Below are 27,721 nucleotides of genomic sequence, written 5' to 3'. Positions count from 1 at the left end.
CTCTAACGCGCACGCTCTAGTATCGCGATAATATCTAAAATGCGTTGCGTTGTCTCGCGAGATTACAGTCCTGCTGTCTAGTACAGCACTAAAAACTGTCAGTGAGGTTAGAGGGGGTAAGAATTCCTCAAATCGGCGACTGCCGTTTAAACAGCAGTGTGAATGTCCAAATCTGTGCTTTTGTGTTATTACGTGCCTAACGTGTGACACTGAGAGGAAAAAAAACAACAACAACCGCGTTCTCATCCAAACTGTACAGGCCAACAGTATCTGAACTAGATCAAACAGACACTGTGCTGTAATACAGCGAGCAAATGGCGTTGAAAAGAATCCAAAAGGTGAGTTTGTGTTCATTGTGTGGATCGCATAACCTCACAGCCTCTGTCAATGTCCTCATCGTCATCTTCTAACGCTGTTGTGAATGTAAAGCACTCGCACTTTCCTCATTTTATCCCCATCTGGTCAAGACAAAGACGGATGGCCAATGGTGGATGCATGCAGTCGACAGACGCTCGTTCTCGTTCTGATCGTTACAGATTCACGGGCATTATGTTATAAACAGTCACTGATACTTCGATACTGCTGATTACGAGTGTTTGTTTTGCGCAATATGTGATCGACAACATCTATTGTCGTCGTGCGATGTTGTAGCACAAGGAACTGTGCGCATAAAACACATGTTTATGGGGTTTTTTCAGGTGTTGTTATGAATGATTTGTGGCTTGTATGTTCGGTGGAGATCTTAACATCGTTAAAATGTATCTTTTCTGTTGTCGGTCATCATGAATGAGAGAAACGACACTGGTGCGCATGCGTGATGGGCGACACCGCTTTCAAGTTGCCAAATGCTGAACCCCAATGTCAGTGTGTCCATATATGGCTCGGCAAATAGGGCACTAGGACAGCGGAGGGTATTTTTAACAGATTCGCCACCCTGTTCGCATAACTACTTTAATCACAGAAAAAATAAATCACTGTGTTTTGATTTCAGTCATTCCATAATCACTAATTATAAGAAACAATGTTGTTCTTATGAACTCGCATACTGTTATTTTTAGGCAGAAATTTAATTTCAGCTCTGACATTTTTAGTCACCAGAAAGTATCTTAAAGTCCCTGTGGTGAAAATCCAGCTTTTAATGTTGTTTATATGTCTATGTGGTGTTTTTAAGATGCTTTGTCAAACCATGTGTAAATTCATAAGTCATTGCTGAGTATTTTCTGCTTAAAACTGCAGTGAACCAAAGACAGTCTCAAAAACACGCTTTGAAATCGCGGGTGTTTCTGACGTCACAAACTACCTTGTAACCAATCAGATCAATGAGTGGATCTCTGAGCTGCTGTGAGTGAGTGGAGGCGGGGCTCATTTGCATATTCATAGAACGCGCATACTAAATGAGGCAAGGGTGTCGAGTTACATTAAAGATATTTTAAGGGATGTCTTTTAAGGAAAAAAAAAAACGTTTAAATATGTAATTTTGGTGATCAAACATGAGTTTAAAGGGATACAATTATTGACTACAGGGGGACTTTAAGGTCTGAGAAGCCCTGCAAAATGATCCATTCATAAAAATGTTGAATGCACATTTTTAGATACTTTATTAGACTAATGATAAATTTCAGACATTTAACTTTTTCCAAATGTCATGTTACATTAACCAGGGGTGAAGAGAGAGTGACAACAACAGATCAGAAATAGACAGCAGAAGCTCCGCCCCCTTTAAAAGCAGCACATATGTAACACAGTATGTGGTGTGTTGTGTTGATCCTGCCAGAGGTCATCACACTTGTGCAATGATCATGTCCAGGCTATCAGAAACAAACAACCTTTTAACGTGCATTTAATCATGTAAGCAAAATAATCTAATTACATTAATACAGGTATTATGTTGATTGATACTATGGACTCTAACATTGAAGAAAATTGAGACTGTATTTCTTTGCTTTTGCTTACTGTAAGTGACGATAAGTAATGGTATACCAATATGCTGTATTGCAGATTTATAGAATTATTATATAATCTTTCATAATTTTCTTAAATTGAGAATAGTCTTATTTCTGATAAAACATTTATTTGTCAAAGCTGTGGTCCGTTTGTAATGTATGAATCATGTCTGTAGTCAATTTAATGTATTAAAGAGGTCAGGATTTGAGAAATCAAATTTTCCTTGATCTTTAGACATGCAAGGTAATTGTACTATAAAAATATCCTGTAAGTTTCAGAACTCAAAATGTCCTAGTTAGTCCAAAAACAGCTTTTATTGAAACCAAGCTCAGAAACGCCTACTTTTACATAATTTCCTCTTTAGCCACAGATTCGTGCATGTCATGTAGTAGTAAATACGAGACAGAGACACGCAAACAGATCAGATCTGCAGACTGAATAGTTGTGATTTGCTGTTCTTTCGGCATTTATGGGGGTAATGCCGTCAGAAAATTGGATACTTAAAGTTGATTATGATTTCACTTTTCTAACTTTAGTTAGTGTGTAATGTTGCTGTTTGAGCATAAACAACATCTGCAAAGTTACGACGCTCACAGTTCAAAGCAAAGGGAGATATTTGCTTTTAAAGAAACTACAACAAACGGCTGGTAGCGACTACACAAGCTTCCTCCCGGGCTAGTGACAACACAAACCCTAGAATTTACATAAACCCCGCCCCCAGGAACGCGATTCATAGATTATCATGACAGAATATGCTAATCAATGACTAGAAGATAACTACACATAAGCTACATAAATTCACCAACTAATCATTCAGAAATGTCCTGTTGCTTCTACATGCTGTCACTTCTTCTTGATTTTCTCCATTATTGTCTGACTCCGGTTTGAACGTAAACATTGACATTTTCAGTGCATGTCTGTGTGAGATAAAAGTACACAGGATGTTGTAGCTCCGCCCCCTGTGCCTGGAGCAGCAGCTCATTTGCATTTAAAGGAACAGACACAAAACGGTGTGTTTTTGCTCACCCTCAAAAAGTGACAACTTTAACATGCTATATAAAAATATCTGTGGGGTATTTTGAGCTAAAACTTCACATACACACTCTGGGGACATCAGAGACTTATTTTACATCTTGTGAAAGGGGCATTATACCACCCCTTTAAAAAAAAACTGCTGCTTTTGTTATTGTTTTGATTGAAGCAAATGGCTGTTATCCTGAATAAAAGCTTCAGTGAGCAACATCTGTTTTGGCATCAGTAAGACATTACAACACGGTTAATTTGATCAACACGACACTGCAAATGATAATGTATATGTTTTTCACTTTATCGAAAAGGATGAACAATTAATAGCCTATGAGAACAACAGTGCGACAAACAATGGTACGTACATACTTGCGTTTACAGGAAACAACGTACGTCATCTTTTGTCATTTATAACTGTGGTAACTCAGTACTTAAAGGGATAGTTCACCCAAAAATGAATATTCTGTCATCATTTACTCTCCCTCAAGTAGTTGTTCCAAACCTGAATGAGTTTCTTTCTTCTGCTGAACACAAAAAAAGATGGGTAAGCAAACAGTTGTTGGACCCCATTGACTTCCATATTATGGAAGAAAAATAATATGGAAGTCAATGGGGTCCAACAACTGTTTTGTTACCGACATTCTTCAAAATATTTTCTTTTTTTGTTCAGCAGAAGAAAGAAACTCATTCAGGTTTGGAAAAACTTGAGGGTGAGTAAATGATTACCAAATTTTAATTTTTGGGTGAACTATCCCTTTAAACTTTATTTCTCACAACCAAGACTTCTAAAGTATATGTAATACTTTGTTTACCTTTCGTTGGCAAATATTTATAATAAGATATTTTTCAACATCAGAAGTTTTCAAAATAATTCCACACGTGTAACGTCTGGGATGTTGAAAATTATTTGAATATGCAAACCTGTCACCCAATCACCGCAGTGGGCGTTTACTTCCAAGTGTTGAATGAGACACGCCCATCAAGTGTTTGATAGAAAGGGTCAAAAACAGGAGAGAAAAGAGCTTTTGCTTCTAAATTAGGATGTTTTTTGGTTTAAAAGTCTTTAACATTAAAAGCGGACCTCAGAGAACGTTATTTAAAAAAAGGCTGTGTATGACCCCTTTAATAAAGTTATTTCTCACGGTTCTCATAGAACTAAACTAAATGAAAAGTCATATAGTTTGAGCAGCAGTGCGTTCTTTTATTCTTGCAGTAATGTCATTTAAAGCCATTTATTGTTCTTCTGTTGTTGTGTACAAGGTTAGATATGGACTGACCCATCAGAGGCACTTATGCGTTTCTTTAAGTGTGCTGATGGTTATAGTTATTGAAAGTGGCGAGCAGCTGACGGCTCTAGTCTATCTTTAGACAGGCCTTTTCAGGCACTGAGTCACACAGCAACTTCTAGCAATACAAGAGGAGAATTGGAGGCCAACCCTCTGCACATCTTGGCAATAGAATCGCCAATGGCTAGTAAATTGTTTTGGTTACTCGCCAGACTGATATACTGCTATATAATTAAATATTATTATTATTTTATTTTTTATTTATATATATATATATATATATAATTTAATTTTTTTATATAGGCTATATATTTTATTTTATTATTTTATATTTTATATTCCACCAAATCAGCTTGTCTTTGTAAAATGACAAAGCTTTTTAAATATCTAAATGTACACTCTTAAAATCAGTCAATCAAGCATTATTTAATGATAGAACTTTAGTTATTAGAACTAAAACTTGATAATCATGCATGCATATTTGTCATTTTAACTGAACTTAGGACTGGTAGTGGTGCTTAAAATATTGTTGGTCATTCAGTGTTTCTGTAAAAAAAAACTAAAAAAACGAAAAAAAAAAAAGTCATTCATAATAGTAATTATCATTAAAAGATAATAATCCTACTACTAATAATGACAATATACAACACATGAGCTGAAGAGGTGGTCTCGGTACGGTTTCAAACGAACTCTGGTACGGTTTGTTTACGGTGTGAACATGAACCGGCCCAATTGTAGAAAGCACTGTGCCTTTAAGACTTTATTTGACTGCTCTTAGGAGGATACTTAACAAAACGGACATTTTGGCATAATGGTGTGTGTTATTGTTCGTTCAAACGCGAAAGAGAATTAGATTCTGTTACTGTTTAACGATACTGTTGCGCGTCTATGGCCCTGTCCCAAATGGCGCACTTCATGTGGACTTTCGGTCTCGTGGAGTTCAATTGTGCGTGCTCGCAGAGTCTACGAGTCCGTAGTATGGGAGCTTGTTTCCGCCACTGAATAATAAATAAATAATAATAATTGCGACTTTTTATCTCACAATTCTGACTTTTTTTCTCAGAATTGCGAGATATCAAGTCAGAATTGTGACTTTTTTTCTCAGAATTGCGAGATATGAAGTCAGAATTGTGAGAAATAAAGTCGCAATTCTGAGAAATAAAGTCGCAATTGCGAGATATAAAATCACAATTCTGAGAAAAAAAGTCGCAATTGCAAGATATAAAGTCGCAATTCTGAGAAATCAAGTCGCAATTGGGAGATATAAAGTCAGAATTGCATGATATAAAGTCGCAATTGCGTGTTATAAAGTCAGAATTGTGAGATATAAACTATTCTCTGGTAAAAAAAAAAAAAAGTCCGTCTTTTTTTTTCCCTTAGAATTGGACTTTATATCTCACAATTCTGAGAAAAGATGTCAGAATTGCGAGATATAAAGTCGCAATTGCGTGTTATAAAGTCAGAATTGCGTGATATAAAGTCACAATTGCGAGAAAAAAAGTCAGAATTCTGACTTTTTATCTCACAATTGCGAGTTTATATCTCGCAATTCTGACTTTATTTCACGCAATTGCGACTTTATTTCACGCAATTCTGACTTTATAACACGCAATTCTGACTTTATTTCACGCAATTCTGACTTTATAACACGCAATTCTGACTTTATTTCACGCAATTCTGACTTTATAACACGCAATTCTGACTTTATTTCACGCAATTCTGACTTTATATCTCGCAATTCTGAGAAATAAAGTCAGAATTGCGAGATGTAAACTCGCAATTGTGAGATAAAAAGTCGCAATTATTATTATTTATTTATTATTCAGTGGCGGAAACAAGCTTCCATACCGTAGGCCGTCCCATTCAGCATTTTAAGGCTCTGAAGTGTGCTCAGCAGCGCCCCCTTGAAGCGGTCTTCCACGAAGCCCGCATAGATGCAGGCTCCACACACTTTAAGTGTGCCTAGGAAATCGCCTAGTGTTAATCTGCATCGCTATTTGTACTTGTTGTGAATACGCAGGCCACAAGAAGTAATTAGGTAGGGTTTTTAATTTTTTTTTATCACTTTTATTCAGGACATGCTAGCTGGCAACAAAGGATTCCATTCATTATGCTAAGCTAAGCTCACGCCGACCCTGTCAAACTAAAACAATGCATGCACTGAGACAAAAATGCATTTGCCCACCTATCTAAATGTGGGAAAGAAGGTGAATAAGCCCTATTTCAAAAAACGGTGGAGTGTTCCTTTAAAATGGTTTAAAAGCATGTCCTCTCCGCCGGAACCGTCTGGCAGCACATCGTCGTCTTCTCAAAATCCTAATTACAACATCGTATAGATTGTATCATATGATGCTCATTAGTTTCTTCATATTGCGTTTGTAGAGAATAACACCAAATAAGTAAAATAACAAATATTGCATTACGAAATATCTCCATGCTGAGCTTGTTTTTGCACTTCCTGCTTTTCCCTGCTTAAGAATTCCTGTTCAATGAATGGACGACCTTAGCACACGTGTGGTTTTGTTTACAAATTGTGGTTCACTTGCAAAAAAGAGCAGTGTGAAAGCGAACCGTACCAAACAAACAAACAAAAAAATCTACATTGTATTTGGTCCGGACCAAAGCATCTTAATCACGTTGTCAGCGTTTGCTCGAACTGATTTGCTGAAATTAAAACAGGGATGAGTGCCATCCACTGAGATTGCGCCGTTTGCGCATTAGTTTTAATTAGTACAAAGGCGCATTAAATTGATCAAAAGTGACGGTAAAGACGTTTAAAATGTTACACAAGATTTCCATTTCAAATAAATGCTGTTCTTTTGAACTTTCTCTTGATCAAAGAATCCTGCAAAAAATGTATCACAGTTTCCTCAAAGATATGAAGCAGCACAACCGTTTTCAACAGTGATAATAATCATAAATGTTTCTTGAGCATCATATTAGAATGATTTCTGAAGGATCATGTGACACTGAAGACTGGAGTAATGATGCTGAAAATTCAGCTTTGATCACAGCAATAAATTATATTTTACAATATATTCACATAGAAAACAGTTATTTAAAAAAATATTAAAATATCTTTATCAATTAAATTCAGCCTTGGTGAGATTTTCAAAAACAATAAAAACGGACCCAAACTTGTACTATCTTGAATAATTGTATTACAATATTTTTGCCTTAATGCAAATATTTTGATGTTGGTGAATTATACACTTTTACCTCTATCACATTTTGACGTTGAATAATCTTTTCAAAGAAGGACACACAAGGAGCCTGTGTTTTCCACAACTGATATTTCTGTAACACCCTGATATTTTCAGTTATACCGATTGTTTATACATCCATATTTCATTCTTAGTCCAAGTTGCTAGAGTGAGATGATTGTCATAGTGTTGGTTGCGCTGAAATGATCTACATCTCAATATAGAAACAAACCTCAGAGCCAAAGCATCAGGAATATGTGTTGGCAACCACATTACACTAACATGAGCCAAATTCTGTTTTTAGAAAGCGTTTTGAATAAATGAAGTATCCTAGTGCTGATAAAGTTTTGATCAGGACAGGAATCCTTTGTTTTTTTAAATGTCACTCTTACTAATTTTCCCAGAAGTACACTTACAAATACAAAGTTTCTTGCTCCAAAATATTGTTTTACATGAAATGGCCACTTGAATTCAGATTTTTTTTTTTCCTCTCAGGAACTGACGGACCTCCAGAGAGATCCACCAGCCCAGTGTTCAGCAGGTCCGGTCGGAGAGGACTGTGAGTATATCAGGAACGAGTGAATAATAATGTCTTACTACTGGATAGGGATGCACTGATATGAACATTTTGGCTGATACCGATAATTCTTTATATTTGTAAGCAGGTAACCGATATATTGGCTGATACGATAATTCTTTAGATTTGAAAGCAGATAACCGATATATTGGCCGATACGATAATTCTTTATATTTGTGAGCAGATAACCGATATATTGGCCGATACGATAATTCTTTATATTTGTGAGCAGATAGCCGATATATTGGCCGTTACGATAATTCTTTATATTTGTGAGCAGATAACCGATATATTGGCCGATACGATAATTCTTTTTTTGTGAGCAGATAACCGATATATTGGCCGATACGGTAATTCTTTATATTTGTGAGCAGATAACCGATATATTGGCCGATACGGTAATTCTTTATATTTGTGAGCAGATAACCGATATATTGGCCGATACGATAATTCTTTATATTTGTGAGCAGATAACTGATATATTGGCCGATACGATAATTCTTTATATTTGTGAGCAGATAACCGATATATTGGCCGATACGATAATTCTTTATATTTGTGAGCAGATAGCCGATATATTGGCCGATACGATACTTCTTTATATTTGTGAGCAGATAACCGATATATTGGCCGATACGATAATTCTTTATATTTGTGAGCAGATAACCGATATATTGGCCGATACGATAATTCTTTATATTTGTGAGCAGATAACCGATATATTGGCCGATACGATAATTCTTTATATTTGTGAGCAGATAACTGATATATTGGCCGATACGACAATTCTTTATATTTGTGAGCAGATAACCGATATATTGGCCGATATGATAATTCTTTGTATTTGTGAGCAGATAACCGATATATTGGCCGATACGATAATTCTTTATATTTGTGAGCAGATAACCGATATATTGGCAGATACCGATAATTCTTTTATATTTGTGAGCAGATAACCGATATATTGGCCGATACCGATAATTCTTTATATTTGTAAACGGGTAACCGATATATTGGCCGATAAATCTAAATCCAAAGTTTTATATAATTTGAGAACCTGATTACAAAAACAAAAGTCTTGTCATTAAAAGCCATGTACAAAATACACAATTCTAATGCTCTCATGATAATTTTATGTAGCCGATAAGACAGACTGCAAATGTTGCACTGAACTGTATTTTCCTTTTTTGATTTCATGATCACTTTCATGATGATTTCAATCATATTTCAAGCAATTCAAATCCATCATGGTGAACAGTGCTCAGCTGAAGCATCTCAGCTGAAGGAAATAATCCATTATTTATCAGCTCTAATATATTAGTCGATAACAATAACATGAACAAAAATGACGGATAACCGAAAGGGTGGCCGATATATCGTGCATCCGTACTATCAGATTACAGTTTAAATACAAAGATATTCACATGTGTTATTGTGTAACACTAACTGGCATTCTCAGCACACCTGATCGGATCAGTTTTTGCTCTGCTTCAATTGATTTTATGTCATGATTCATGTTTTCCAGTGTTTCACTGGCAGGCAACAATAATGGGGCCGGTGAGTAGCTGTTTTTTCTGTCTTATTCTTTTCCAATTACAGGGTTCCCACAGTCGTGAAATGTGATTTCTAGACCTGGAAATATCAGTAGATTAAAACATTTGTAAAAACTTTAAATACAGGGTCCCCACGGGTCCTTACATTTTATAATTTACATTTTATAAAATTGTCTTACAATTTTCTTACATTTATAAACGGAAAACAGGAAACGTGACACAGCCTAATGTGATTGTTAAACTTCAAAAGGTGATGATTTAATTAAATTAATATTCAACGTCAAAACGCGGCACTGTTGTTGGTTTCACGGGATAGTGGTTTCAGAGACGTTCGCGATCAAGGAATTCCGCACATTTTCCATGTCAAACGATTGGGTTGATTGAGTTATGACAATGTTACTTCATGGCTTTTATATTGTAATATGTTGTAGATGATTGTAAGAGTGCATATTTAATATTTCATCTTTTTTAATGAGCATCTGTAGTAGTAAAGCATAGACGTTTCAAGACAAGAGTCCCAGTGTATTTCGGCCTTTCGTAATTAAGTCCCGCATCATTTTTGGATAGTAATAATTATTGGTATGTTGGTTATTAGTGCTGTCAAATCGATTAATTGCGATTTTATCACATCTAACATAAAAGTTTGTGTTTATATAATATATGTGTGTAGTTATCAGTCTATAACATATTAAGGCCAGACACTATAGGCAAAAACAGTGTTTTTTCATGCATCTGTCAATTTTGAAATTTTGGCTTTTCATAAAGTGTTTTTTCAGACTGGTGGACAGAAAACATCCAAAATACACTTTTAACTGTATCTTTTAGAGCACTTTATCTATTTGCATCTGTAGATTTCAATTACAGTCTATAATCTTTAAAGGCCGTTGTCTCAAAATGAGTTTTTCCTCTTACATTGAGCCAGAAATCTCCACTTCAGTGAAATTTACATTCACCAAATTTTACAGTTTTATTCTTATCTATATTCTGAAGGTTTTTACAGAAGGGTTTGTTCATATATAATTTTCCTGATTTTATACAACATTTTATTCCCCAAAAGATGGTGAGAATGTATAGATTTTTGGCTGTTGACAGTACTTTGTGATTTGTGGAGTGATAAATAGAGATATCAAGAATCCCCTCTGTATAATCCCCCCCCGTTGACTCTAATATATCAAAAAAAGAAACAAGAATTTTTAACCTGACTTCATCCAATGTTCGGATTTGTGTTGACATTTATGCAAATGAGTGCATATTGAATTAGATAGCCCCTCATTTGCATATTTAAACATAACATTTCAGAAAACTTATAATTCACATTTTTTGCAATTATTAATGTAATCAATCACCTGGTGAAGTATGATTATATTTATTGGGGGGGTTTTTTACCTCGCCTTTCCTCAAGTAGATTATTTGTCTCTCCAGTTTTGCTCGATTCCGCTATTTTTTCCCGATCCTGCATAACTCAAGATATCAGCGCAAAATGATCGTAAAAATGCGAAGGTCTCGTAAAATATTAATTATAACTATTTAATTGAATTATCTCTAATTTAATGGTTAGATATAAAAGTGAAACATTTCTCACCTGCCGTCTCACATAAGTTCCTAGGACTGGGCAGAGTGATTTACAAACATGAATGAATGACCGAATAAAAAGCATGAAATGCTTTATATTTCTTAAAAGAGTTAATAAAAGCGCTGTATTCTGCGAAAGAGTACTCAGTTTGGTATTAGAATATTAGAAATATTAGAAAAAACTGACTTTGCAAATTTTTTTTTTTTCAGCTATATATACAGTATATTGCGATATGAAAATAATTTCACCAGATGATATGAATAGCTCTATTTGGAAAGAATTAATCATTACAGAATGATTGGTGTGATTTTGTAGGGGAGTGAATCTGCGTACAAAATAACAAATTACAAGTATAGATAAATACAATAGAACAAAGATACAAATGAAATGCTTTGTTTTTAAGTTAAGTCTAACAACATTCCGGCACAGAAATCAGTGAGAGACCAAAAATAAACAAGAGTTATGCATTTTGTTTGTCTTTTGTGTCATGTTTGACTATTGGGCATCTAACATAATACATAATATGGTAAATGTGGTATCCTAATTATTAGGGGGAAAACTATTTTTTTTTTTGCAAATTTCTGAAAATAAACACAACAAAATCAGTTATTTTGATCAAAAAAAAAAAAAAAAAATCACAGGAAAAAACCCCTGCTAAATCCTGGTGGGACTGATACCCAGCTGTTTAATTAAGTAAAATAATCAGAGATGCATGATTTATTTTGAGATTGTATGTTCTGTTAGGACTTTTATAGATTCTATATATAAGATATTAATTTTATTTGTGCAGGTCTTAAAAAAGGTTGCTGCAGTGTAAAATGTCTGTAAAATGTCATTGGAAATTCATTGGTTAAATGTGTGGGAACCCTGAAATAATTAAAGATTATATAGAGGACATATTCAACACTTTTGTAGCATTTTATTTCCACTTAAAATGTAAATGAAAAGTCGCTTGCACCATAAATGGTTATAATTTAGTGAATTAAACAGGTGATTTTTACACTAATACCATTGTTACTGTTCCTTTAACACTTCTGTATGTAAATAAACTCTGTCCAGTTGTGACGTGTCTCCTTATAACAGAATGTTACAAAGTGTTTGAATTGATTTGTATATGAACAAAATATAGAAATGCTGGCTATGAAACATACATTAGTAAACTGTGTCCTTGTTTTTCAGAATGACAGTCCATATCAAGGAGGGGTTTTCTTCCTCACGATTCATTTCCCAACAGACTACCCGTTTAAACCACCCAAGGTCAGTGTCTTTGTGTTTGGAGACCATTAGTCGTATGCAAATTAGGGGTGGAACGGATTGCAGTTGATCCGTGACCCGTACGGACCAGGCCCCACGGTTCGGCACGCATGTGATTAAGTTTAACCATCATAGAGTGAAAGTTTATCATTTGGACGTGTTTTGTCTTGCCAATTTACACATTCAAACATTTTTAAATGTGGAAGAGGCGAAAATCTGGTATTGAAGAAAAGTGCAATATGCGATAACTCATTAAATAATGTGATATTCGATATGCGATACGATAATGCTTAAAGTGTGTAAAATAAACTTAAATTATCTTTAAAATATATTTAAAATTTACAATATTTTTAATATATAATATTTTAAATATATTTTAAAAATTTTAAATATTTAAAAAAAGAAATATATTTAAAAATATATTTCTTATTAAAGCTACAAAAGTAATTCAGCCAAGAGCAGTGAGTGATTTTCTCTTTGTCTTTTTGTTCATGACCCCAGTTATTGCAAGCTGTTGCGATATGCATATCGAGATATATACATTTGCGATATTTCGATAATTTCAATATATTGTGCAGCCCTAATCGGGACTTGCAAGTTAACTGTGCGCACAGCCGCACACACCCAAAGGGGAGGGAAGGCGAATTGATTCCTCTTTCACGTTTACTTGCCCTTGAACGGACACATAAACACAAAATTATGTCTAAATACCCGTCTCGGCAAGTTTTCTCTCAATTATGTCATAAGTGAACAGTTGAGAAAGAAACCGGATGTTTTTTTGGTCCGTGCAGTCGGTCTTAAAGTATTCATCTCTGCTTGTAATTTGTGTATTTGTTCTTATTTTATTACTGACTGTTCATTTATATTATTCAATTTATTTATATCTATATTTATTATGTTTTTTTGTTTTTTTTTGCTGATCCGAAAAATGATCCATCCGTGGCTCAAAAACCGTAAATGATCCGAACCGTGAATTCTGTGATCCGTTCCATGCAAATGCATGTAGTGGTTTGCAATGCTGTGATCAATACTCTCTGTGTTGATTGACAGGTCGCATTCACAACAAAAATCTACCACCCGAATATTAACAGTAATGGCAGTATTTGTCTGGACATCCTGCGGTCTCAGTGGTCTCCTGCACTTACTGTGTCCAAAGGTAAGTTTCAGGCAGCGTCTCAATGCTTCAAACAATCACTTCGGATTTATTTTGAATTTATTTATTTGACACTAACTGTAAATCTAATGCCATGTTAATACCATGCTACTTTTTGTAACCTCATATAATAACTATATATAATAGATTGTGACATGATCAAGCAATTTCACATAAGGATGATGTTGGTCTGAACAAAAGCACTCGAAAATTGCATGGTATAAATTATGTATTATGTATTGAATGGTAGAATGCATATTCTTTAGGACTTCATCTGCAATACTTTTTTTGCTGTATGAACATATTACTACGAAAAGATGTATTAGTGATAATAATGTGTCAAAAAAGTAAACATTTTTAATATTCTTTAAACATTATTTAATTATATTACCAAGTTTTAACATACCATTTGTGTACAGGTTATAACTCACCATTGTTTTGGTCAACTGGGCATACATGCACTCCTGTTCAGGAAAACGAACAGATGATCATTATAATTTAGGAATTATAAAATTCTCATGTGTTCTGGTCGATCGGATCACAAGTAGATGAGAGACAATTTCCCGTTTACACCTGTGTTTTAATCCGTCTCTTCTGTCCACTTTCAAACACTTCTGTCCTGATTTCTTCGAGGGGAGGGTCTATGGGTGTGTAAATATATGGGTTTTTCAGATCTTACGATCTAATGGATAATAAGCTCACGATATTAACATATGAACGCGATCGGAGAAACACTCGGAGAGCATCAGCTTCAGTTTCTGCTCTGACAGACGCGAGATCAGCCGAACGCTGTGAGTGTGTGTTAGAAATCAGGAATGATGAGAGAACATTGTGCTTGGTACATTTTTCATCTTCAAACCAAACTTGAGTCTTCAGTCGACAGTTTAAATCCCGTCTGGCTGTCGCTCTTCCCATAATGTTCCCGCATTAGACCAGTAGACGGAGAGAAGACGGTCTTTAGAGGCTGTTTGAACACATTCGATCACATGAGCGTTTACACTACGAAAGCAATCCGGTCGAATGTGTTTTCTACTAACTCTGGAAGTGGAGGAAACTGGACAAGCTCAAAGCATTTTAGACCCGTTTACTCCTGTATTTAACGTCCACTTGTGATCCGATCGACCAAAACACATCTTAATACAGGTGTAAACAGGGCCTGATTGGCTGTTTGTTTTGTGTACTGGAAAGCCTAATAGAGCCCCATGTGGGTTACTCTGCCAGACTACAGTGATTAATCTTTGTTCTAAGAAGTGACCTAGTTTGGATCACTCCACGGGAAACTGTGTTATATGACAAACAAACACCGGAGAAGCTCTTCTTGCTATGAACACAAGGCTTTCCAACAGTAGAGATGACCCGGATGTTTTGGCTTTATATCGTATTTTTAATGTGTTCCCTTTCTTTTTTTAGTCTTGTTGTCCATCTGCTCCCTGTTATGTGACCCGAACCCAGATGACCCGCTGGTACCTGAGATCGCACATACATATAAAGCAGACAGAGAAAAGTGAGTGACCCAAAAATGCATTCAAATAGTTTGTGTTTATTGGAAAATCCAATTAATTTTATATGAATGTATAGAATTAACAATGGACGTCAAGATTTTAACCTAAGATAAGTCTGGCATCGGTACAAAAATGGCATTATGTGACAATTGTGTTAAGAGCAAAAGACTCAGAACAGTAAAAAAAATCTGATAGGATCATTCAACTCTTTAAAATCCAATTGGATGAGCCACATTCAGCGCTGTTGTAAAATAGCCAATACTTGCACACTTGAGAGTTAAATTCTATATTAATATGTAGATTTAGTTGTGACATTGATTGTGAATAGTAAACACCTAAACTCCTGTCCATGTTACAATAATAATAAGCTCTTCCTCATCTTGGCGTGTTTGAGAGATGTTAGTCACATGGTCAGACCTTTGACTGATGGCTCTATAGCCGCTTCGATTGGCCAAGGACCACTTAGGTAGGACCGACTGACATGTAAAGCGACCAAAAACAGTTTGTTTGCTTCGACATTATGTTTAGGGCAGAGTAGATGTCACAGACCAGACCAGGGGTGCGTTTCCCAAAAGCATTGTCCTGGAGGGCCACTGTCCTGCACGGTTTAGCTCCAACCCTGATCAAACACACCTGAGCAAGCTAATCAATGTCTTCAGGATCACTAGAAACTCACAGCTAGGTGTGTTTGATCAGGGTTGGAGCTAAACCGTGCAGGACAGTGGCCCTCCAGGACCGAGTTTGAGAAACCCTACCCTATTCGGACGGGACTAGTTTAACATGGAGAGGAGGGGTAAAGTAATAATTAGCAGAGCTTCTCTGTGATTTTAGTCCCGTCCGAATGTGCATCTCAGTAATCATCACGGACAATGTCAGTAAAGATCACGGCGACTTTTACCTTCGGTAAAAAGGTCCGGAAAAATGACCTCAGGTAACACTAATCCCGTGCGAATACAGGGTTTCCGCGGGGTTGTAAAAGGTAGTAAAAGGTAGTAAATTAAATTATGCCAAATTAAGGCCAGTAAAAAGTAGTAAACGTCATCTGACGAGGTAGTAAATTTTCCGGTTAGATTTTCCGTTTGGCGAGTAAATCTCAAAAGGCTATCCGCCACACTGGCGGGTGAATGTTCATCATACCAAAATAGTAATAAAAAAAATTACAATTGCCTTTTGTAATGTTATGATGCCTGGAAATTAGTTAAAATCTCCTGCGAATCTAGAGCGAGCGAGCGAGCAAAAGCGCGCATGCAAACCGTGATCGCACGGCAGAGAGGGAGAGACCTTGCGTGTGTGTGTGTGTGTCTCTCTCTCTCTCTCTCTCTCTCTCTCTCTCTCTCTCTCTCTCTCTCTCTCTCTCTCTCTCTCTCTCATGCAGTGGTGACGCGTTCATATAAACGGCACCTAAACGATAAATAAAATATTATGACATTTTAATTGTTTATTAATAAACAAGTGTTTCTGTGTCAGCTGCAAAGATGAAGTTGACACTGACTCGCGATCTTCGCAGTAGTGAACGCGCCGGAGAAAAATGCATTTCTTACGGATTAGCCTATAGCCTACTTTTATTTAGTTTTGAATGGTTCTGTTTAAAAGTAGAAATTTCAAGCTTTCTGTAGATAATAGACAGAGGTGGAAAGAGTACTGAAAATTTGTACTCAAGTACAAGTACCGTTACATTGCTGAAATAATACTCAATTACAAGTAAAAGTACTGGTGTCAAAAAAGTAATTAAGTAAAAGTACAAATTACTCTTCTCAAAAACTACTCAGAGTACTAGTTACTAATTACTTTTTAGCTGGCGATAGTTAATGCATTACCAATAAAAATATTCAACAAAATCATAGATTTATGTAGAAAATAGCTACTTTTAACACGTTTTTACCTTATTGTCAAAGGACATTAATTAGTGGATACTGGAATTTCTAACTTCAATATGACACCTTGAAATATGTCAATATTCAGTAGGCCTAGCCTATAATTTTTAATACCATCGGGAAAACTACTACATACTAAATATTTTAATATCTAAATTGTCCATCCATTTTGTCAAGGCAATCATTATTTTCAAGCATTGAAAAGCACAACACTCATTGTAACAGTAATCTATTTGAATGGAAAAGTTTAATTCAAGTCTTCTAAAGAGACACGTCCACTTCATAAGGTGAGATTTTAATTTAGGCTTTTGTTTACATATTTAAACATTGATCAATAACCATTACAATAATCTAATATTTACTCACTCAGTGTATTTGTCTTTACAATAGGGTAACGTGAACTGTTGCAATAGCTCACACACAGCACAAGGAAGCTTGATTTCAATTCAACTGAATTTAATTTGCAAAAAGACTAGATTTTTCATAGCTTTTGACAGCGTTTAATTCAAGAGCATGGAGAGATTGGAGCTGGACGTCATTTGAGTCTGCAGTGAGAACCACTTGGAGAGATTCGCGATTGCACATGATATGACACACAGTCCGAGAGCGCACACTCAATATCCGAGTCCAGTTCGTTCGTATATTTGAGAGCTCGCGTCCAGTTTTCTGCGATTACATGAATGTGCCCTCGCGTTATAATATTGTTCGTGACATTTGCCATTAAAATATGCCATAGAAACTTGCAGGTATTAATAAAATTATGCGTAATAGGCCTAACGTTACCTGCAATCCCGCGCTGAGAGGAGGCGGGTGTGTCAAACTCGCTGTCGTTGAGATGAGAGAATGAGAACGCGCAGCTGGTAAAATATAGATATTTTGACAATACTACTATGTAGTTGTTTGTTGTTCCAAACTTTCAGTCCAGCCATTAATCACTCTGAGCTCCTCGCCTCCTTCATGATCAGCTCTTCAAACCCTGCTGCGACTGCGGCGGCTTTCATTCAGTCCAAATATCAGGGGTTTTATTGGTCCGTTTACGATCGAATATTTTTATTGGCTACCGAAATGCCATTCAAAGATTTGAATATCAATTCAAATTGTACTCAGTAACGAAATGTGATTTTACAAGTAGCGAAGTAGATTACTTATCTTAATATGTACTTGAGTACAAGTAAAATTACAGATTTAAAAATATACTCAAAAAAGTACAAGTACCCAAAAAAACTACTTAATTACAGTAACGTGAGTAGTTGTAATTCGTTACTTCCACCTCTGATAATAGATATAGGATATTTCTAATTTGTTTAGGTCTGTGAGGCGAGTAGCCTAGGCTACCTATACGCTGAGTTTCGGTTCATGTCTGAACGTGTTGTGATTATACAAAATAATGAAACATGGATTAAAATTAAGATAAAATTAATACAAAACGAAATTCGTTTCAAAGAGAGGCTTTGTGTTTTCTGTTTGATGTCTCTGTGAAAGTTTTAAAAGCATCCTTAATGGAGAACGAACGGTTAGGCTACATAACATGTTTTTTTCCTCAAATGCAAACACGAAATAAAAGACAAAATACTTTTTAACAAGACAATTTTTGGGGAAAAAATATGTATTTATAGCTTTTGAAAAAAATCTGGAAGGATTTATAGCGTTTTGAAGAAAAAAATCTGGATAGATTAATAGCGTTTTGGAAAAAAATATGGATGGATTTATAGCGTTTTGGAAAAAAATATGGATGGATTTATAGCGTTTTGAAAAAAAAATATGGATGGATTAATAGCGTTTTGAAAAAAAATATGGATGGATTTATAGCGTTTTGGAAAAAAATATGGATGGATTTATAGCGTTTTGGGAAAAAATATGGATGGATTTATAGCATTTTGGAAAAAAATATGGATGGATTTATAGCGTTTTATAGCCAGGTTGTAAAAATACAGTATTGTGTCAATATGTCACCTCTAGTGTGTGGCCCGCCCTTTGTTTATTTTTCTGTATTTGGCCATCACTAAAAAAAGTTGTGAGTTGGACAGTGCTTGGCTTGTGTCTAGAGTTGAAGTTATTTGTTTATTAATGAAATACTGTTATTATAGTGTACAATTGCACTTTATTATTACACATTGTGTAGCTGTTCATTCTAAAGGTCCAGTCTGTGTTCTAATTTTTATGTAATTGTTACTCTTTGACATATTGAGTAAATCCTATGGACCAAGGCCTGTTGTGATATCTTGATTAATCCAAGTCCTATGGTAGAGTTCCCTCTTACTTGAATGTAGCTCACTCACTTGCCCTAACACACATGCACACTCACATACACCTACAGAACCTCTCCTGACTTTCTCTTTCTCGCTCTCTCTGGTTCTCTATCTCTCCCTCCCAGTGTTGAAATTAAGTTATAATTGCCTCATTAAATTGTGATTAAATATGTTATTAATTCATTTTGGAAAGATATTTCATGTCTTTACTTGTCACTTTACTTAACACTTAACACTGCTACAGTTGAAGTTTGAAGCCGTGTTGGTAGTAAAAATATTGTGATGGTAGTAAAATAGGTAGTAAAAAGGTAGTAAATTCAATTTAAGAATCTCTGTATAAACCCTGGAATAGACCCGCTGTAAATATGTACGTAAATATTTCGTCATTTCCTGTTTTAAAGTAGTTTTCAGTGGTTTTTCAAGTATGGAGACGCTTGAAGTAGCATTCAGTTGCGTTCCAGACGCTGGGACGAGTCTGTGGCAAAACTCAAGTGTTTCCCACACACCATTCAGATCAGAGAGAAGATCGAAAGCACTTGTTAGAGGCACGAAACATCTTTTAGCGTTAGGTAAGTGCCTATTACCAACACAGTCCAATCTGAAGTTAATTAAATACATCGTTTCGACCGGACATAACTGTTTATATATATAAATATAGGTTATGTGTGTTTGCGCACGTGATATCAGGAAGCAGCGTAACACACACATGACCACAGGAGTGACGGCGATGCCCAAATCGAGTTACTCTCCCACTTCTGCTGGTTTTACTGAGATCTCTTATCCTGTGCGAATTGGCCATTAATATTACAGACGTCCTGTGGTAAAATTTCATTACTCCATCTACCCTTGTAAAGTTAATCCCGTCCGAATAGGGCTTTAGATCGCAATCTCAATTCAAACACCACCGCGATCTTATTCCTAAATCACATCGATTAGCCTGTGTTGATTTAAACCTTTGACAAAATCACACCGGAACGTTCAGACCTGCGTCGGCACTACGACTGATCCAGAGAGTTGTCATGTGTAGATATGAAACATCTTCATAAATAGTCTTTTCAACCACACAGTATAATTATTTCTGAGGTGCATTCAAATTATCACAGAAGTACTGGAATGAAAGTTTATAGTTATTATATATACACTGACATCTATGGTAGCGATTGGAGGTAACTTGATAACGATTGAATCGATTACATCGTTACACCAGTAGGTGGCGGCAAGGGACAAACTCATTTATTTGTCATTGAATTATTAATTCAAGAGATTCGCCGATTCATCCAGTAATGAAACAAGTATTTATGAGAGTCATTGAATAATTTATTCAAACCAATAAAAAAATTAAAAAGAATTCATATTAATTAAACATTTTAAAACGGATTGCAGCAATTAACAATTTGCCAGATCCTCTAGTAAATTAAAGGGATTGTTCACCCAAAAATGAATATTCTGTCATCATTTACTCTCCCTGAAGTCATTTCAAACCTGTAAGACTTTCTTCGGAACACAACATTTGATTTCATCAAAAAGATCTTCATTTGTGTTGCGAAGATGAACGAAAGTCTTGCTGGTTTGAAACGACTTCAGGGGAGAGTAAATGATGACAGAATATTCATTTTTGGGTGAACTATCCCTTTAAGTTCTCTGTTCAGAATCATGGTAGAATCGTGATGTCTATTTAAAACGAAACAAATTGTGATCCTCAAGTTACCCAGCTTTACGAGGAAGTTGCTTGACAGGTTTAGAAAAAAGTTTGCCAAACTAAATCTAAAATCATTTCGGATCACAGGCCCCCATTGCCCAAAGGGTTTGAGCTATAACCTTCAGGTCACAGGTTTAGGATGCCAGTATTATCTAAAAATAGGGGTAAACAATCCTTCTTGCCGCAGGCAATTTACGACGTTTTTTTAATGAAAGATCGGCTCCATTTTTGTTTCACAGAGTAAAAATGAGTGGGTTTCAGTGATGGTGAGTATGAGTGGATTGTATTAGGTGATGGATGTGAATTTTATATTTGTCTAAATTGATTGTTTATTACCCTGGAAATCCAGAGTTCTCGCGAGAGCACAATTTGAATTTGCTCAGAGAGTCACTCTGGCATTGAGTAATGATCATTAACTATGCCCTTGTACCCGAGCTGCACCAATCACATCGGTGTATCTGATATAGGCGGGCCAGAGGCGAGCTAAACGGATGACGACAGCGCTAGTGACAGTGCAATCACGACCGTAATTGGTCGTAGTGTTATCCAATTGCAAAATGCATGCTTGGTGCCGCCCCTTGAGTTAGGCGATTTTCATTACTCAATGCCAGACCCTTAATCATTCGGATTTGGGTCTGGATTTCCTGGCTAATTGTTTATGTGTGTATTAAAACAAACTTAAACAAAATTTTCCCATGGGGACAATAAAGACAAAAACAAGCAAATAAACTGAACGCTGGATTTCAAAAAGTCAGTGAACTTCACCTTTGCGATTAACCCGATGAACTTCACCCTTGTTGTGTTTTCTCTTAATGTAAAACAGTCCAGAACTGCCATAAGAGTGTGTCTTTTCTTTTCTCGCAGGTACAACAGACTAGCGAGAGAATGGACGCAAAAGTACGCCATGTGAGAGTGCCTGCGACTAAAAAAAAAACTACAGAATCAAACGGACAGAGAAACACGTTTTTACTTGTAACAAGAGGAGTAAAAATAAGTGAATGTTGAGGGGAGGGGACAACTAAACAACAGACCCTTGGAAGGGAATCAGAAAGCGGAGGTGAGAGCCACTATGAGCTGAATCCGCTGTCATGTGCCGTTCTCCTAAACCCGCCGTCTGAACGGATTAGCCTGGAAAACTCCAGGAAAACTGTAAAACCGGACAAACCTCGGGGTACCACAACCCAGGAAGTTAGACTTGTACTACTGTTAGTTCTATTATTACTGTCATTGTGATTTTTCTGTGTTACTCGTCATCATTGTTTGTCATTGTGATGTTTTGCCGAACGAGGAAACATTGGGATGAAGTTGGAAGGCTGGTGACACACGCTTTGATCATGTCTGAGCCGATTCACAATCCTTATGAAAACCATTGTTGTGAGTGTACGCGAACTCAACACACTTTTCCATTTTCAAACAGTTTGCGATAGAATGTAAAAAAAAAAAAGACAAACCGTAGTGTAGTGTCTGCCTTCCAACTTCCTGCCATTTTGGTTACTCCATAAAACACTATGAATGTGATTAGGAAAAGATGGTGTCCCTAATGAGCAAATGTGATTTGATTTTTTTTTTTTTTTTTTGAATTGGAGGTCATAAAAATAGTCAAGTGAGTCTACATCTCAAAAAAAAAAAAAAGAAAGAATGAAACATAACATGGTGTCCTAAACAGACCTGATGCGATACTCCTAACCCTTTACCCTCCGTAGACCACAATGCAGCATGATTGTGACGTGCGTTACATTTAAACACGTTTCCAGGGATCCGCCAGTAGTGGGCGCTCCTGCAACGCAAGCAATGACGTACATCCGAGTGACGAGACGAAGAGAAGTCCGAGTGAAAAATAAACATACTAAAATGCATTTATTTTATGCATAGTATACGTATCCGCTTATACCATGGTCACTTGCCAAATAACACATTTTTAAAACATTAGTTTATATTTTAGTTAGTTTTACAATCGAAAACTTGGTTTCCCTGGTTACGCCTGACGGTTTATTTAGCAGGTGTCCTCTATCACTTTTTAATGGACACCCTGCAGCCAATCAGAATCGAGTATTCACCCAGACCATGGTATAATACAAATACATTTACATATTTATGTACTTAATACCCTGCAATTGTACTTTTGGTATACTAAAATGATATACTTAAAGTCTGCTTTAGTCTAAAGTCTAATTTTGTTTAGTTATCCAGAAATAGTTCAACTAAAGATATTTGATCGTGCTAAAGTGGAACTATTGCAAGTATACTTTAGATACACCTTTAAATATCTTGCATTTAAAGACTGATATTATACAGAGATCATACTATCCTTACCAATAATGATATTAGAACACATTGTAAGCATAATAATAAGAAATGTGCATTGTGCAATAAAGAAGTACTCGAAATAAAGGTTAATTATAATATTTATATCAGTTAGTTTTAAGTTAAAAGTCAATAAATATGTTAATGGTTTTGAAGTATACTCAGTATGAAATAAATGTATTTTGGTATAGTTTTTTTTTACTAGGGGAAAGTCAAACAAAACATGATATTCAATCACAAATTAAACATTTTAATATTGTACAAAACACATATTCCGCATGTGAAATTCATTAATTTTTCTGTAACTTGGGAAGCACCGGAGATGATCGAGTCGTCAATCGCAACGTCGCAGAAATATAAACCATATTGTACAAAATTAAATAAAAATACATTGAGGTTGAAAAGCTACGATGCTTATATCGCGTGTTGCGGCGTCACGTCTCATTAGGACACACTGTTATTATTTATTCGACATGAAATGTTTTTTTATGTATTATTTGGTTATAATCATATCTCCTTTTGACATATTCTTAATTTAATCTAGAATGACGTTTTACAGAATTGATGTGGCCGTTCACACAGGACATGTGTTATTGATGCTCTGTGTATACACACACACACACACACGCCGCGCCGGACAGATGCAGTGTGTTGTTCTGATCGTGTCCGTTTATGGACGAGCGTATTCCCTAAATACGCTCCGTCCTCTCGTTTTTCCTGCGAGAGCTTGTCCCGTGCGAACGGCCGCTGACTTTAATTCACCTCAGCCGCATGTGCATGATATGACAGATGTGTAAGTATTTGTTTTGATAAGTATTGTAAAGTTGCTTTAGGAATCAAGGCAGATTTTTATACTTGTCTTAAAAATTCACCCAATTTTGCTTGCAGAAAAAAAAAGAGAGGGAGCAAAAATGCTGAAAATGACTGTGTGTGTGAAAAAAGAAAAAAAAGAAAAAGAAATGCCACCACCATTTTTGCCAAATGTAATTATGCCCCTTTCAAATTTGCAGGCAAAAGGGCACGTCATAGCGTATGAATGCAATATTTTCCGGCTTTTTAGCATTTATCTGTCTACAAGAGTGTAATCCTTAACAATCTTTAGATGCTCTTGTTCATGTACTCACTAATATTACTAACTTTTGACAGCGTAGATGGTACGTTTGATGTACGGCCAGCACAGGTGCTGGACTGAAGTACTTTATTGTAAATTAATTATTTTTTTTCTACAAACACGCTCATCAACTCATGGCTGCCTATTTCGAGGTGGATGATCAAGATGTTTACACGGAGCAGAATGAAAGATATGTAATCGCTCGTCTGCACTGGAGCTCGGAAGAAAAGCCCCGGAGTGTGTCGGGATTGGGAATATCTCTCGTCTCAAACGCGCTCTCGTTGGGAAAGAAAGTGTGAACCTGAAGATCTCCTCACCATCACTTTCTGGTGCTGCTCTTCACAAGCCCCATGGCTCAAGACTCCCTGAAAAGGGCTAAATATTGCCATGATTATATTTAGCACCATATGTGTGTATACCTATCACCAAGGGAAATGATACTTGTGTCTTGTGTATGTGCTTTTAAAGGGATAAAATGTGAATTCTGCAATCATTTACTCGCCCTCATGTTTTTCCAAACCCTTTCCTTCTGTAAAACACAAAAGGAGAAATCTTGTTTTCCATTCAGTGAAACTTCAAAATTCAAAAAGTGCCATAAATTATGTAATTCCAAACTAATATTTAAGTCGACATGCATTGAAAATCGTGTCTTGACAGCTGTGGTCACCATTTACCATCACTGTATGGAAATGAGCAGCGTGGACATTCTGCTTAACGTCTCCTTTTGTGAAACACGAAACATGATGGTGTGTAATTTGACAGAGTTTTCCTTTTCTTTTCTCTTAAATTGAATGGAATGTAATATTGTATGCCAACTTTTCCTGACTTTTCACTACTAAAACGTGGCTCACTGGTCGTGCGTCCGCTTGTAGAATGTTACGTTTATTTATTTATTTGCTATTTATTTGTGGTCTTCCAGTCATCAGCTCCAATGCAGTCGTCCTGGAATTGCGAGTGCTTCACCTGAGGTTGTGAGATCGTGCTACAGTAAGGCAGTATAGCATGCTTTTGCACTCTGATAGGCTTCTTCAACCTTTTTCCGCAGCTATTTGCAAGATATCAGGGATCTTTTTCCATTCTCGCACCTTCCCCAAGACCCTCAATAAAACCTTAGCCTTAACCATCAATGTATAAGCAACTGTACTGTACTGTTTACTTTGTGTTTTAACTGTGTATTGGTACTGTACTACTTTGTGTATCACATACACACACGTACACAGAGCCATAATGACCTCTCCTTGCTAACTGTTTAATAACCCTGTCATCTAACCAGCTCTCTCCTCGTGAAATCAGACTCGGTACAGCTGAGACTAACCTCCAAGGTGTCAACTTTAGTGAATAAAGCTCCTTTTGTTTAATGCATTCTCTTGGATTTATTGTATGAACACCAGATATTTCCATATTTTATCAACTGCACTGTTCATTGACTGAATGTATAGGAGGGTGAATCCCATAAAAACATGTCCAGGTCATATATTTCACCCTAAGATCAAAATAAAATACTTTTTTTTTTTTTTTACTGCTATTAATAAATTATATTATTTTGCACAATAGAAAATGAAGCTTGTTCTGAGACATGTAAGTTTTGTATCAATGTGATATTTTGTCATGATAATTTCCCCTAAAAAAAAATGACCTTAAAGGAATAGCTCACCCAAAATCCCATAATTCACTCTCAAAGTTATAAATATGTATATTTTTCTTACAAAAATATCGTCGCCTCACTAACCCCTGCTGGAGTCGTATGGATTACTGTTAAGATGGATAGATGCACTGTTTTGGGCTTTAAAATCTCAGTTACTATTCACTCCCATTATAAAGCTTTGAAGAGACAGGATATTTTTTTTATATATAATTAGGATTTAATAACACCTAGGATGGCTTCAAAGTCCCCTGTAGTCAATAATTGTATCCCTTAAAACTCATCTTTGATCACCAAAACCATATTTAAACGTGAAATTCAATATGCAAATGAGCCCCGCCTCCACTCACTCACTCAGCTCAGAGATCCACTCGTTGGCGATCACACGTTGATCTGATTGGTTACAAGGTAGTTTGTGACGTCCGAAACACCAGCAAAACCGTGTTTTTGAGACTGTCTTTGGTTCACTGCAGTTTTAAGGAGAAAATACTCAGCAATGGTGTTGACTTATGAATTTGCACATGCTTCGTGAAAAGCATATTAAAAAAACCCACCATATGGATGTATAAACAACATTAAAAATTTTGATTTTCACCACAGGGGGACTTTAAATAATTTAGAAAGGTGTCCACGTGCGACTTTCATGTCTGGCCAGCAGATGTCGCTGCCGCATGTCTCTTCATTTAAAACTTCTACTATGACAAAGGCTTAGTAAATGTGTAATTTTGACGTTGCCTGGTAACATTCAGAAGTCGCATAACCTAATTAATATTAATAATAAGGCGAGTCATCATTCGCCAGCAGACGTTCGCCCACATTCCAGCGTCAGCTCTGCAACAAATCAGCAACGCTTATTGGGCGAACCTCACTGTGCCTCATGAATATTCATGAGCTCCGCCTTGACCAATGACCATGGTAGGGTTCGTATTATTTATTTTACAGATGTGAGAGTACGAGATCAAGTTCGCTGCTTGAGTTGGACCATGAACGCTTTAGAAATTAACAGTGATTATAAATGACCTACATTCATTACACTCATAATCCTACCCAGAGATCTGTCATAATTTGGGAAAAATTACACTAAAGTAATACAGACACTTGAGTTTCGCAAATGGAAAAAAATCAACGTGCACTAGCGTTCAAAAGTTTGGAGTCAGTAAGATTTTGATCTTTTATTGATCAAAAGTGAAGACGTTCGCCAACATTCCAACGTCAGCTGTGCAGCAAATCAGCAACGCTTATTGGGCGAACCTCACTTTGCGTCATGAATATTCATGAGCTCCGCCTTGCCCATAGTAGGGTTCGTAACGTCTCTCCAGGGAGGAGTGAGCTATTGCTACGTGATGTGGCTCAGCGAGCTTCCTGTCTACGGAGAACCGAGAGAAAGATCCCCATCTACGGTAACTGGAGTTCACTGAGTCCCCTGTCCCCGGAGTCGGACGGTTAAACCCCCACAGATCGACCCATCATGGCGGTGAACCTCAGCAAAAACGGCCCGGCTCTTACCGCGGCCTATAACGAGGTTGTGGATGAGAAGTCTCAGACTAACTGGTGAGTAGCGACTCAACGGTCGAGTCTCCGTTACACTCACTGACATCCTCATGTTTAGCTTGTTAGCGTCTGCTTTGGCTTCTTAAACGCCCTTTTTGTGTTTATCACCATCATAAATCATCATTACTGCTCATTTGGATGAATAACATGATGTTCGCGAGATCACTGCACTTTCTTCCTGTGCCCATCAAGCATTCACACACTGAGTCTTCTAGAAATG

The 27,721-nt window shown here is 36.4% G+C and overlaps 2 protein-coding genes and 2 long non-coding RNA genes across 5 annotated transcripts in view; all 4 read left to right on the top strand.

Annotated features, from left to right (window-relative positions):
* Positions 1–50: 50 nt before the first annotated feature.
* Positions 51–25,666, top strand: ube2d4 (ubiquitin conjugating enzyme E2 D4). The gene is made up of 7 exons (XM_082188841.1): positions 51–338; positions 7,955–8,018; positions 9,562–9,593; positions 12,342–12,419; positions 13,467–13,572; positions 14,980–15,073; positions 21,758–25,666. Exons 1-7 carry the CDS (start codon positions 315–317, stop codon positions 21,801–21,803), a joined length of 444 nt encoding a protein of 147 aa, XP_082044967.1. The 5' UTR covers positions 51–314; the 3' UTR covers positions 21,804–25,666.
* On the top strand, positions 8,031–8,962 carry LOC309513123. Its single transcript, XR_014211325.1, has 2 exons — positions 8,031–8,124; positions 8,173–8,962. It is a non-coding gene; the product is annotated as an uncharacterized lncRNA (long non-coding RNA).
* Positions 18,226–19,377, top strand: LOC309513084. Its single transcript, XR_014211284.1, has 2 exons — positions 18,226–18,787; positions 18,819–19,377. It is a non-coding gene; the product is annotated as an uncharacterized lncRNA (long non-coding RNA).
* Positions 25,667–27,281: 1,615 nt separating the features above from the next.
* The window catches only part of dbnlb (drebrin-like b), a 31,118-nt gene continuing 30,678 nt past the window's right edge, over positions 27,282–27,721 (top strand). Inside the window, exon 1 of one of the 2 annotated variants that reach the window (XM_082188754.1) lies at positions 27,282–27,501. In XM_082188754.1, the coding sequence (XP_082044880.1) occupies positions 27,419–27,501 (83 nt within the window). In that variant the 5' untranslated portion in view covers positions 27,282–27,418. The remainder of the gene's footprint in view (positions 27,502–27,721) is intronic. The other variant, XM_082188755.1, reaches the window with a different exon arrangement.

The sequence above is a fragment of the Leuciscus leuciscus genome (genome assembly GCF_965113295.1).
Source record: "Leuciscus leuciscus genome assembly, chromosome: 13".
NCBI lineage: Eukaryota > Metazoa > Chordata > Actinopteri > Cypriniformes > Leuciscidae > Leuciscus > Leuciscus leuciscus.
The sequence above is the reverse complement of the archived record's forward strand: the minus strand, read 5'-3'. Positions and strand labels throughout refer to the sequence as shown.

What these genes read in the sequence shown, in the direction of transcription:
- ube2d4 (XM_082188841.1), top strand. Translation starts at nt 315, where the DNA reads ATGGCGTTGAAAAGAATCCAAAAG. An exon ending in AGGCAACAATAATGGGGCCG is followed by an intron (nt 9,594 to 12,341) that starts GTGAGTAGCTGT and finishes CTTGTTTTTCAG; the next exon opens with AATGACAGTCCATATCAAGG. An exon ending in TATAAAGCAGACAGAGAAAA is followed by an intron (nt 15,074 to 21,757) that starts GTGAGTGACCCA and finishes CTTTTCTCGCAG; the next exon opens with GTACAACAGACTAGCGAGAG.